This window comes from Mytilus edulis, chromosome 11, assembly GCF_963676685.1.
Source record: "Mytilus edulis chromosome 11, xbMytEdul2.2, whole genome shotgun sequence".
Taxonomy (NCBI): Eukaryota; Metazoa; Mollusca; class Bivalvia; order Mytilida; family Mytilidae; genus Mytilus; species Mytilus edulis.
In genome coordinates this window covers 74,552,006-74,565,973 of record NC_092354.1, presented here as the reverse complement: position 1 = coordinate 74,565,973, position 13,968 = coordinate 74,552,006, and the positions used below count along the sequence as shown (strand labels likewise).

The window sequence follows — 13,968 nt, the reverse complement described above, 5'->3', positions numbered from 1 at the left end:
TTTGCGTTATGCCAAACCTCGCACTTTTAATATAACATTAAAATGACAACATAATATTACAGGATTACAATACGAATAAATAGGACAACGTATAAGACAAAGAAACACATGAACATTAGATAACAAACGGCATCAAGTTTAAAATTCAATATGCCAAAATAGCGCCTAGTCTACACAAGACTTACCAGTGACGCCCAGATATAAAAGTTCGAAAGTAAAAAAAAGTACAGAATTGTACAGCGCTGAAGATCTGAAACAGCACTAAAATCACGTCATATGAAAAACTATATCTCAAAAATAAGATAGAATTAGGATTAATTTAGGATTATAATTGAACTAAATACTGATATTACATTTAAACACAATGCACATTGCAATACTTATTAATAACAATTAACTATATTATATATATGTGCGGTTCGTTTTGAATCTAACTTCAAACGTAAAACATCGTACAGATTACGTTGAACAAAATCAAATCTAATAAATGAAGGCGGTGATTAATTTTCTTTATCATAAAACATGAATATCATGTGTCCTGTGTATGGAGAGAGAGGTTCCGAAAGCCAAGAAATCTAGCTCCGGTAAAAAGTATAGTAAACACCTTATTTTCGGGCTTAAATTTACGTTAAAGTTTAATATGACCATCCTGTGGACCCCGGCCCCCGGGTAGCTTGTAGTCCTGATACCCGTATTACTGCTGGAAACAAAGATATCAAAGAGTTATCATCAAAATTTTCTAGTTTGACCTTTAACCTGACAGAGAAACGTCACAACACTATAGGATTCCAAAAAAGTGCTCACAACAAATTATTATACTACCAAGAGCGTGAACTGTTCTCTACTATTAACATTGACCGTTAATTATAACGCTAGCGTTACAACACTCAGTCTCGGTTATTGTATAGAAAGGTATATACTATGAAAATTAGAGCGAGGGGCTTTGCCCCAAGCTCTTATTTTCATAGTATATACCTTTCTATACAATATCCAATTTAGCACATATTTACAACTTGAGTAATCCTGTAATTAATCTATTGATATGTTTTGGCTGACTGGATGTAGCTCATTTACGTAGCTTTGTAAATCTACTCACTATAATATCATTGTAAAAATGGGATTTCAAAAGGCCCTTGACTTTAGAATGTAAAGAAGGTAGCTGCTGGTGTAAGTATGTTTATTGATATGAACGAAGCATTGTTTTACTATACATGTACTTATTTACATGGTAAGATGACAAAATGAATTGACCAAGAGCAGACAATTCTTAAATTGCAGTGAAAGCTTTACATTCTTGAAAACATTTTTTTTATTTCACATAAAACCTAAAACTATCACAAACGGTTGGATCCCCCTCCCACATCTTTGGTTGAAACACCTTTTAAAAATGGCTGGATCTGCCCCTTGTATGTACCCATAGGTAGTCTAGTGGATAGTTTATATGCATGAAATATTTGTCACTGGACATTAGGCAATTATCGACCAATTTATGACTAAATATTTCAAATTGCTTTATTAATAATTTCCCTTCAAAAGATTCATGGTTGACTCTTTTTGTGTACAAAGTAATTGCATGGAAGATAAAGGATTACACATTTTAGATTGAGTTGTACTTTAATTAAGAAATAATTCATGGAAGCCATAGATTTGTTGGAAATGTACACATGGCCTGGGCCGTGATATTCGAATTTTATCCTGAGCGTTAGCGAGGGATAAAATTAACGAATATCACGGCCCAGGCCATGTGTAAATTTACAACAAATCTATGGCTTCCATGAATTATTTCGATTCTAATAGGATAAATACGATCATTAAAAAACTGAAGCGATGATGGGTATACCGTGTGTGTGGCTGTTCTATTTTACCCACTGTTGGATAAATGTAAAACAAATCTAATAAACCTGCATGAATGATTTCTTAACTAACCGCTAGAAAAAATGTGATTACATTTTTTACTTCTCAGTAAACCCAACATTCGCAATTTTAGATTTGCATTTTTTATCGTAAGCTACCGTCAAATTCACTGTTGACATGTTGTAACCAAGGAGCCGCCATGTTGACTTGCTGAAATTAGTAAATGTGCGAATATTGCAATAGAACAGAAAACAAACATCACCTACCTCAATACTTTATTTTAATGCAATTGTATCCGAGTTTAGAAGGTAAACGCAATAGAAAAACCTTCAGCGTTGACGTTTTCATTCGTATGACGTCATGTTTTGAAATGACGTTAATGCGCAAAAATCATTACTGGAATTTCGCGGAATTTTAATTTGTTTTGTTTTTGTCCATTTTTCCGTTCTCTAATGTGTAAATTCTTTTTGTTATGCATTAGAATCAGAATAAATGTTCTGTAGGGTTTTATTCAATTGTAATTGTTAACACAGCGAAATCCACAACCGTTTACACATAGGTTACGATACATGTGGATTTACGTGGGAGGCATATTTAAACAGCCATTTGTGTACATCTTGGAGTCTGCGCTAAGCATAGATATATCGAGAATTTTATCACGGTGTTGTTTACAAAGCGAAAGAAGCACGTCATATTAGAATCAAGGTATAAAGCACCATTATTATTACTCTTTATTTAAATGAAAGAAACTTTTTTAATTGTCAAAACAAAATTTAGATCAAAAGATTGATTAGTAGGATGTTAAAAATCTGTTTGAAAACTAATTACAAACTATTTAGTTAAATTTGGAACACATCATTTATTTCAAAATAGCCAGTAGCAATTTTTGTTCTAATATCTTGATTACAATACAATGAAATCTTACCCTTGTGGTCATTCATGCGTAGTTACTTAGTACACGCAAAAAGTATGTACTATGAAAATTAGAAGGCAAATTCAAGCAATTTGATTGGACGAGAAGTTGTAAGTATGTGCTAATTGGTATTAATTAAAGATATAATATCAATTTATAGATGTCGCTTGAGGAAACTTCAAAACTATTGACGGAAAGTCAAAAGATTTTTAACGAGAGTGATGATGTTAGTATAAATACACCAGTGATGTTGAACATGGTTCTTCGTATTGTTTCATCTATTGACGGCAGACTGAAATCCATCGAAACATCAGTTGAGTCCGTAAAAGATTTGAGGAAGGACCTTCTCCTCATGTCCTCGCATGTTAGAGAACTTGAAACTTCGGTTACAGATATTGTAAAGTCGCAAAAGCAGTTAGAGACTAGTTGCCAAGTGCTAAGCGATCTTTTTGACGATGTCAAGGAGAAAAGCAACAAACGAGACGAGGTGCTCAGTCAACATGCGGCCCAGTTGATCAAGCACTCAGATGAAGTCAGAAAAGTCAACAACGATTCCGAAAAAATGTTGCGCAAAATACAAAATCTTGAAAAACAGTTAGGAAACACCAAATCGAACACGCAACAACATGATACAAGTAAAATACAAACTTTGCAAAATACTGTTCTAGATCTTCAATGTCGTTCTATGAAGAACAACTTAATATTCAAAAATTTGGAAGAACAACATACGGAAGATGTCGAGCAAAATCTCCGTACCTTCATATATGAACAATTAGGTATAGAACACGATATCGAATTTGGTAACGTTCACCGGTTCGGTAAACGCTCTAGGAACAATCCGAGGCCTATCGTGGCGCGTTTTCTATACCACAATGACCTCAAGATGGTGCTGGATAATGCCAGATGGCTAAAAAAGACACCCTACAGTATTCACCAACAGTTTCCGAGTGAAATAGAAGATCGTCGTAGGAAGTTATATCCTATCCAGAAGGAAGCCAAATACTCGGGTAAACATACTGTACTTGTCCGTGATAAACTCTTTATAGACGATAAATAATATATCCTTGATGAAAGCATGGAACATGATGATATGAGAAGTTATCGCGATTCTCTTTTGACCACGCCAAAAGATACGGACAGGCTGTACAAAAGGATGAGACGCTCAGATTCATCCCCACCAATGAATGGCAATGGCGTCTAGCATAGCCATGGAGTACAATATACTACTGAATTTCATGACAATGTAATAAATAAAAATACCAATAGTTGTTTATCTGAAAATATAAACTGTATTGCTAATCCCATACTTGATAATGACAATATACTTGTACATGTTAAAGATCAAACAGGTTAAACCTAATGAAAATGATGACCAGCGTGAAAGTAGACGATCATGTGACATAGACAAAAGGTCGTACTTTGAATTGTGTAATGATTTAAATGTAACAGACCATTTTACTGCAGTTGAAATGTACAATTTTTTTTCCGAAATCATTGCTAATTTCTATTAAGATTTTTTAAATAATGATTTATACGACAGAGATTTAAATAGTTCATATGCCTATGACACTAGTGGTTGTTCACCGAGTGTAAATAGTACCTTTTACAGTAATCATGTCATTAATGATGTTAATATTTTATGTTTAAACTTTTGTGGCATAAAGTCCAGAATGCAATATCCAGAATTTGAAAATATAATTAAAAATCACGATATCGTATGTTTTGTTGAGACGAAAACGGACGATATTGATGTCATAAATTTTCCTGGTTTTCACTTTAAAATGAAAAACAGAAAAACGGTGACTAGCAGACGATCAGGAGGTATATACGTTCTGTGGTTTCAATTAAACGGGAAAGTTTTTAATTTAGACAAACCCGTTGTTTTTGGTGTTTACATTCCTCCGGAATATACTAAGCATTCATCAGATGAAGCGTTAAATCAGATTGAACAAGAATACTTACGCTTTTCAAATTATTCAAATTATATATGCCTTTTAGGCGACTTAAATGCCAGAACAGGTTGTGATGATGATTTTGTAATTATTGATGAAAATGAACATGGTGATAATAATTTATCTGATTTTATCGAAAATCCCGTTAATGCTCTTAAAGATCTGTCTTTCCCTATTAAACGTGTAAACATGGATAAAGGAAAAAATAGATATGGAAATATGCTGTTGAATTTTTGTAAAGGTAACGACGTTTCAATACTAAATGGGAGAATGGGAAGGGATCAAAATAAAGGGCGATTTACTTGTCGTAATGCCAGTGTCGTTGATTATTGTATCAGCAGTCCTGGACTTCTAAAATCATTTAAGGACTTTGAGGTTTTAGATTCAAGTAAATTATTGTCAGATGTTCATAATCCTATTTCTGTCACTTTTTATTGTAATAAAAATGTGGTAAATGACCATGCAGAAAATGTTGATTGTAATAGTCATGATAACACTGCTAAGAAAATAAATAGATGGGACTCTGAAAAGATAAAAGATTTTCAAAATAATATTGATGTTGAAAAAATTGTGGAATTAGAATACAAACTTTGCAATACTGATTTGAATGATGTTAATAAAAATGTAATTAATACATTTATAGGTGATTAATGTAACATTTTTGTCAGGTATGGGCAAGCTACTTTTGGTATCTCTTCCGTAAAACGGAATAAAAATAAAGGTGAAAGTGGAAATAAAAATAAACCATGGTTTGATGTGGAATGTAAATTTGCGCGCCAAAATTATAGAAAATTAAAAAGACGATTTAAGTCTAAAAATAGTTGCCAAAACCATTTAGACATGTTAAATGCCGAAAAAGTTTATAAGAAGGTTCTCGATAACAAAAACAGAAAGTTTAGAAATGATCTTTTAAACAAAATTCAAAATTTGCGTGGCAACAATCCGAAAAAATTTTGGAAAATTTTAAATAAAGGAAAGAAGAAAAAGCAACCCGATATTGATATAGGAAAATTACACGATTTTTTCAAAAACTTGAACGCTGCACCGGAAGATGATCAAAGTGTGCGTTTTCCCGACATTGATCCCATGCAAAGTGGGCAGCTAAATGAAAATATAAATTCGCCTTTTTCGCAAGATGAAATTCTTCGGTGCATTAAGAAACTGAAGAATGACAAAGCTTGTGGAGAAGACGAAATTATAAATGAATACATAAAATCCACATCTACCCAGTTTATTTGTATTTATGAGAAACTTTTTAATATTATATTCCACAGAGTTGGCTTATTGGCACTATTAAACCTGTATATAAAAATAAAGGCGACTCTAAAGATCCAAAGAACTATAGACCAATCACTATTGTTAGTTGCTTGGGAAAATTATTTACTGGAATACTAAATAAAAGATTAAATGATTTTTCAGATGAATTTATTATCATACAAGAAAACCAGAGTGGTTTTTGTCAAAAGTATTCTACTACAGATAATATATTTACCTTATATCCTTTTTTTGAATTGTTGAAATGTAAGAAGAAGCAGTTATATTGTGCCTTTGTAGATTTTGAGAAGGCATTTGATGCTGTATGGCGAGATGGTTTGTTTTATAAAATGCTATTGAATAATATAAATGGTAAGAGGTATAATGTAATATTGAATATGTACAGTGATATTAAATCTTGTATATCATATAATTATTGTAATTCGGAATACTTTGCTTGTGATAATGGCGTACGACAAGGGGAAAACTTATCATCTTTCCTATTTTCATTATTTTTGAATGACTTAAAAAATTTATTAGCCAGTAAAAATATCACAGGACCTCAAACTATTTCAGAAGATCTGGAAAGAGAATTGGAAATATACTTAAAGTTTTTTATAAGTTTGTACGCAGACGACACGGTATTGCTGGCCGTAACAGCACAGGACCTGCAGACTCAACTCAATGCCTTTCATGATTATTGTAAGGTTTGGAAATTGAAAGTAAACGTTGACAAAACCAAAGCTTTAGTGTTTGGTTTTGGAAGTTTGCCAAAAAATCTCAGATTTTCTTACAATAACACTAACATTGAGATAGTAAAGCAGTGTAACTATTTGGGAATTATTTTTACTAAAACGGGGAATTTTAATATGACAAAAAAACATTTATCCGATAAGGCCTTAAAAGCCATGTACGAAGTCCTGAAAATGGGAAGGATGTATCAGCTTTCCATAAAATGTCAGCTAGCTCTTTTGACAAAATTGTCAAGCCCATATTGTTGTATGGGTCTGAAGTATGGGGTTTTAGTAATAATGAGGTATTAGAAAAGATACATTTAAAATTCTGTAAATTACTTTAAAATCTGAAATCCTCAACACCAAACTATATGGTTTACGGGGAACTAGGTCGCCATCCGGTTGACAGAGACATAAAAATTCGAGCAGTATTATTTTGGGCAAATTTGATATCCGGCAAACAAGCAAAGTTTTCCTGTATATTGTATCAACTTTCTCGCCATATGAATGTTCATTTTAACATGCAAACTAAATGGATTCTTTTTGTAAAAAAAAATATTTCAAGATTGTGGTTTCTCATATATATGGGAAACACAAAATTTTATAGATAAAGGTTGGTTAAAAACTGTTATAAAGCAAAGACTGTTAGACCAGTTTCTTCAGAATTGGAATTCGCTAATTCAAAATTCGTCAAAAGCTATTAACTATAAAATTTTTAAGAAAAACTTGGAATTTGAGGAATATTTTAATATTTTGAACTTTAAAGATGCCGTTGTTCTTTGTCGATTTCGAACGACCAATCACAAATTGCCGATTGAAACAGGAAGGTGACAAAATTTACTGAGAGAAAACCATGTTTGCCATCTATGTAAAAATCGACAAATTGGTGACGAATATCACTATATATTGGAATGTACTTTTTTCGATCAAAAACGTACAGAGTATTTATCCTCCTATGTTGTACAACGACATAATACATTATTGCATGCAACTACTGCTTTGCAAATAAAGAATTCATTCAATAAGAGAACTCTCTACAAAAGACAAAATAACTTAGAAGTTAAAAACGACTATATAATGTGTCACCGAACTGCACTCTACAAAAGCAATCCAATACCACACTTAAGTACTAAGCTATATGAGCGTCACTGATGAGTCTTTTGTAGACGAAACGCGCGTCTGGTATATATATAAAAATTAAGTCCTGGTATCTATGATCAGTCTATATACATCAAAATGACAAATGCATAATTATTCAAGCATTAAAACTAAGATAAGCTATGTCTATAGATAAATTTCTTTCGCATCAAAATCGATATGCATGACTTTTTGTATCATATATTTGTTTAAACGCTCTATAGAGGAACTGATATCATCTTTCGTTTTATTTTTTGGATACAATTCGTATTGCTTATTCTCTGGTTTTACTATGGTGTGTTTGTAAATACTGTAGTTTGTCTTTTTCATAGTTTTTTTTTCAGAGTTTTTGCTTATGGCATTGTCAAGTTGTTTTTAACTAATTAGAGTGAAAGTCCTTCCATCATACAAAATGAACAAAAACAGTTGTGTTAAGACCTCAAAAACAACTTTGAGTACAGACTGATCTGTGCAATTGGACCAGTTTTAATGCCCGGTATTCACTTTAGATATATACAAGTTGAAATACTTTTGAATTTTTTTTGAATTTTATTTTTATGAGCATTTGTTTTTTCGTTCCTTCAGAAGATGTAAACATACATTAAGTTGTGATACAACTTTGAGATGTCCCTCTAAGGTAAAAACTGTCTAGTATTGTATATTGATTGTCATTGATTGGCATGGTCAAACGAAAGACAATAGATATCTACACAACTATATGTTGGTTAAAAGGTGTAACACAGTGGACAAGAAAGACAAAAGTGCCAATCACTGTCCAGAAAAGATTTTATCCTTCTGAAACATAAAGTGCATTTAACTTTCATATATCTAGTGTATGCCAAGCCTTAATATTTTTCCAACTGAACAGATCAGTTTGAACTCAGAGTAGCTGTTGAGGCGAAATTACAGCTATTTTGATTCAATTTAATATGATGAATCTTAATGTTGTATGTCACCACTTTTTTTCTAATATCAATAGTCTTTTATTATTACATAAAGTATCATAAAAATCGTGAGGGGGTAACAAAGCATCGAATTTTCGTGTTTGAATTAAATTGTAATTATTTAATTGTGCCCAAAACATTAATACTAAAGACGTTTCGTGTACAGTATAATGTTGTTTTCTTTGTTTTTACAGCACTAGTTACGTTAGTGATTTTAGAATTAAAATATGTAAAGTCTCATATATATCGTGAATAAAGTAATTTTCTGTTCGTTGTTATGTTTATTTAAATTATTTAAATGTTGGACATTAATCATACCATCTACATAATCTATTTATAGCAACTAGGGGAACTCCAATTTTAACTTTCGCTATCGACTTGCAAAATGCAGACAGTCGTATAACTTGCTTGCAGCCTTAGACCTAACCTAAAACTGAGCAAGTGCAATAAAATGAGTAAACATAAAGCAGATGGAGGTAATTATTTTACAAACAAATTTGTATTAACGCTGATATCGCGTGATTTGGGTGAAGTCTTCTTCATAATGCCATTTCTTTATTGTAAAGCAAAAGTAAATTATCGTTTTGTTTAGTGGTCTTTTGTTTTATTTTAAAAGTATAAAAAAAGAATTTAGTATACCTTTGATTAAGAGATGTACAAAAGATACCAGAGGGACAGTCAAACTCATAGATTGAAAATAAAATGACACCGCAATTGTTAAAACACCCCAGACAAACAGGCAAATAATAGTACAGAAGACAAAATAAAGAAAACTAAAGACTACGCAACACAAACCCCACCACCAACTAGGGGTGATCTCAGGTGCTCGGGAAGGGTAAGCAGATCTTGCTACCCATGTGACACCCATCGTGTTGCATATGTTATAACATATCCGATAAAAAATCTTATTCAGTAGATCGATCACAATCGTGAAAAGGGAAGGGTAATGCTGAGGGGTAATGTAGTTACGACTAAAGGAACATATCCGATATTATCTGTGAAACGGTTATCCCATGACGTTCAACCAACTCGTGATTAAAATGTATTTTGTTTTTGATAAAATTGATTGCATAGTGATTAAGGTACCATCGAGTTAAACCAAATTAATACAAGTACCAAGTGCTAATTTTAAATGGGAAAAGTCGTAACTCTTGTTAAATTAGTTCGTTATTTATCTTGTTGCGGAAACCCAAATATATTAATGTGATCAATATTGTTTTGTAAGTTCTGTTTTATAACTTGAATGGCACCATAGGTACTTCAAATTTCTTTCCTTAAAAGCTGAAGCAGTTCTCGCATGTACCTATTTACAAAATACATACGTTGAACTAGTTTTATTTATTTATCTTATTTCAAAGAGGAAGGAATAAATATAACAGTAAACTAGAATGGCACAAAATTGTCTGCATTAACTAGTAAAGGCCTCCAATTATTAGTTAATTACTAGAAGTTAGAGCTTCAATTCGTCTATGTGCAAATGTTCTTAATAATAACTGTCAAATTTATGTTCACCAATTCGACGCAAATTCTTATATTTTTAAAATTGATATAAATGTCAAACAAAAATTCAAACAATAAAAAAGTCTAGAATAAACAATATACCGGACATGGGATCGATGATATGTAGCTTTATTTTGTGTGTATTTTAGTCTAGACGCCATCTAATTAACTGTCGTGTTAACCCCCGAAGAGTTCCGATTGCCAAATAAGCGATGTAAACATAATTATAGATATAAATAGATATCAGATTCCTGCATTTGGAAATTTCTATGTCTGTTTAATTTCATATTCTAGATTAAAATATATGTTGATCATCGTTTTTTACGTGTATCCAAATGATTTTTTTTTGTGAATCGATCAGTCAATCAAATGATTTACCTTGTTTCACTTACAATGTTGACAATCTTTTCCTTTAAATAATTACATACTTTTCCTTTAAATAATGGAACAAGCACAATTCATGTGGTATTCATCTCTTGCTAAGGGGTTACATTGAAGTTCCCGCGAATATGGATTCAATGAGGTCAAATTATTCACTGGCAAATGATTAAATCCTCATCAATGTTTCACAGCTTATTTTGACAAAATTGAACCATACTGTCTGCTAAAAGCGGTATTTTATTTCAATATTCACTTTAATAAATGATTGAACCGAAAAATAAATCACATTTTATCTCTTTTATATATCTCGTAGCTTGTTTCCCTTTAATGTATTATGATTACTAGTACATTTATAAACAACAGTCGAAACATTGTAATAGCGTACCACATTCAAAATGCACGTTATCACCTACCAAACGTTATCAACTTTAAATAAGATATCATTTTATAAACAGAATAAAATTTTATTTTCCTATGTCCCCCCCCCCCCCACTTTATGTTCCAGAAGGGGCTAGGGGGATCATACGTGATAATTTGATTGTTTAAATTAATGGTATTACAATAAGTATTTAATAAACAGAATAAAATTTTATTTAACTATATTTCTTATATTTCAGAAGAGGCTAGGAGAAGAATCACACGTGAGTATTTGATTGTTTAAAGTACTGGTATTAGAATGGTGTTTACTTTAAAAAAAATACATTATTGGTATATTTGACGTACACGAATGAAAAGAGATGATACAAAATAAATGTAACAGTAAAAACAGTAAGTAAAGAAAAACAAATTTGGCATCATTGTTATGCATTTCTATTATTTAAAACTGTCCTGTATGTTCGGTGACACAAATTAGTTTTAGAAAAAATAATAATAAATTTCAACGAGTTAATTATTAACACTAACCTCGTACTTAGTATACTGTACTTGAAATGTCTAAGTAGAAAAAGTTACTAACGTTTATGAAATAACTAACAGAAACACATTATAGATAATCCTTTGATGGGAATTGACCTTTATTCAGTCATGAAAAACAATCAAGAAAATTCAAAGCACCGTTGATACCTGCCATTTATAGTCGAAGCTTTAATACAGTGTATCTTGTCATAGGAAAATAATTGATAATAATTGTGACAGTCATGACTTTCTTGTTGCGAAAACCGATATAATCATGTGATAAATATTGTTTTATTATTTTTTTCATTAACTTAAATGACACCTCTTTTTCAAACAGTCATAAGATATAAGCACACGATTTGAAGAGAAAGTTCACCTTTTTATGTTCGAGTGTGTCAGGTCAACTTTTCTGTCTTGAAAACGTAGAAAGTACAAATAGTTGATACATCATATCACTTCATATTCTTTTATTATTATATAAGTTATTAAGGTTTATGACAAAACAATGTAGATTAAATTTAATGAATAGTGAACCAGAATTATGTTTTTAATTTTCAAATCAAAGATTCAAAAGTTGTCAGGGCTTGGTAATTGGTTTTTAAAATATTTTTATCAAATAGTTCGGTTCTATGTATGTTGGCGTCGTTTCTTGTTGCACTTCAGTGTTTCTGTAGTTTCCATGTCTTCCTCTGATAGTTGATATGTGTACCTCGGTTTAAAGTAGTAACCTGGATTCGATTTTCTCTCTGTTGATTTAGGACTTTTGAATATCGGTAAACTACTCTTGCCTTTATTTAAAATCATATGATGTCTGCATGTTAAACGATAGGTATTTGAAATCTGTAAAAAAAAAATAATTTTTAAAGTTTTCTACATGGTCTACAAGTGGCCTGAATTTATGAATATTTTGTACAATAATTGTTGCTGTGGATTCTTAAGAACAATGTTTGTATTCGACATAAAAGTGTTGCGTCATACTTAACATATTTACATTAAGGTAAAAAACAATAATTCATAGAACATGTAGAAATAAACTGAAATGACAAAAAGTGTTCATTACATATTAGCTGATTTAGAGACCCTTTCATCTGATTTGCCAAAAAATATGACTGTAAAAAAACCCATTGTTTTATAAACACGTGACTAAGTTAAATGCTTTTTTGTCCTGTTTTTATTGATTTATAGAATAAAGTAAAAATTTGGTTAAGGTTTATAGAATATATCATACCCAAACACGGGGGAAATGTAATGTAGGGTCTCAGCCATTTGGATTTTCCTTTAAAAGATATATATTCAGTCTTATAAATCGTTGATTTTAACATCGATTTTGATTTTACATGAAAGGGATGGTCAACTGCCAAGACAGGTCAATAAAAGTTTTCATTATCAACTGATATAATTAAAAATTACAATAAATATTTGTTACCCAACACATCTACACTATATAAGTAAATGAAAGTATAAAACAGGAATGCCGTATCAATTACAGTGGTTGTCCATTGCTAAACAATAATCGTCACACACTTTATTAATATATTACTTGTTATCCATATTATCTGTAGTATTCTAAACCGCGTTTCATAATATGTAAACCAGCTTGTTAAATCAGATACAAATTAATTTAGTATGCAAAATCAAATATATCTATTTCAACAATCGAACAATTTTACCATATGAAACAAAATTCTATCACGATTATCTCCATTTCGTTGGAACAACCTAAAACACATTTAATTTATTTTCAGACTTAGATTTGTTTTTCTAAAACATAAAGTTGTTTAATTAATTTGTAAAGGCATTTTGTGAATTCTTTAATGTTGAAATATATCCAGCATAAGCTTAACCTTTTTATCTCACCTTGCCCGAACCAATTGAGGTTTTTTCATCACTTGGCCTCCGTCGTCCGTCCTCGTCGTCGTCCATCCGTCGTCTGTCGTCGTCTGTCGTCTTTTACTTTTACAAAAGTCTTCTCCTCTGAAACCACTGGGCTAACTCTAACCACACTTGGCCACAATCATCATTGAGGTATCTTGTTTTTCTTATCCCAGACATAGACCTTAGTCGTTTTTTGCACAACGTTTTGGAATTTTAGATCTTCAATGCTCTTCAACTTTGTACTTGTTTGGCTTTATAAATATTTTGATATGAGCGTCACTGATGAGTCTTATATAGACGAAACGCGCGTCTGGCGTACTAAATTATAATCCTGGTACCTTTGATAACTAATTACAAAATGTGTCCAATGACCCGGACAACCAACCAAGATTGCCGTCATGGCTTAAAATAGAACACAGGGTGTAAAATGGAGATTTTGGCTTATATCTCTGAAACCAAGGCATTTAGAGCAAATCTGACATGGGTTAATACACCGATTCAGTATCATTCAAAGTTGAGTACAAATAATG

The 13,968-nt window shown here is 31.6% G+C and overlaps 2 protein-coding genes across 2 annotated transcripts; both read left to right on the top strand.

The window, feature by feature from the left end:
• The first annotated feature begins 2,927 nt into the window (after window positions 1-2,927).
• On the top strand, window positions 2,928-3,824 carry LOC139494586 (synaptonemal complex protein 1-like). The gene has a single exon (XM_071282746.1). It carries the CDS (start codon window positions 2,928-2,930, stop codon window positions 3,822-3,824), a length of 897 nt encoding a protein of 298 aa, XP_071138847.1.
• An 812-nt stretch (window positions 3,825-4,636) lies between these two features.
• On the top strand, window positions 4,637-6,114 carry LOC139494585 (uncharacterized). The gene is made up of 2 exons (XM_071282745.1): window positions 4,637-5,357; window positions 5,388-6,114. The coding sequence occupies exons 1-2, from the start codon at window positions 4,909-4,911 to the stop codon at window positions 6,112-6,114; spliced, it is 1,176 nt and encodes a 391-aa protein (XP_071138846.1). The 5' UTR covers window positions 4,637-4,908.
• Window positions 6,115-13,968: the final 7,854 nt, after the last annotated feature.

Bases quoted from the DNA above. Each gene is read 5' to 3' on its own strand.
- LOC139494585 (XM_071282745.1), top strand. From the start codon at position 4,909: ATGGATAAAGGAAAAAATAGATATGGAAATATGCTGTTGAATTTTTGT. The intron at 5,358-5,387 runs TATAGGTGATTA...CATTTTTGTCAG, and splicing joins AAAAATGTAATTAATACATT to GTATGGGCAAGCTACTTTTG.
- LOC139494586 (XM_071282746.1), top strand. From the start codon at position 2,928: ATGTCGCTTGAGGAAACTTCAAAACTATTGACGGAAAGTCAAAAGATT.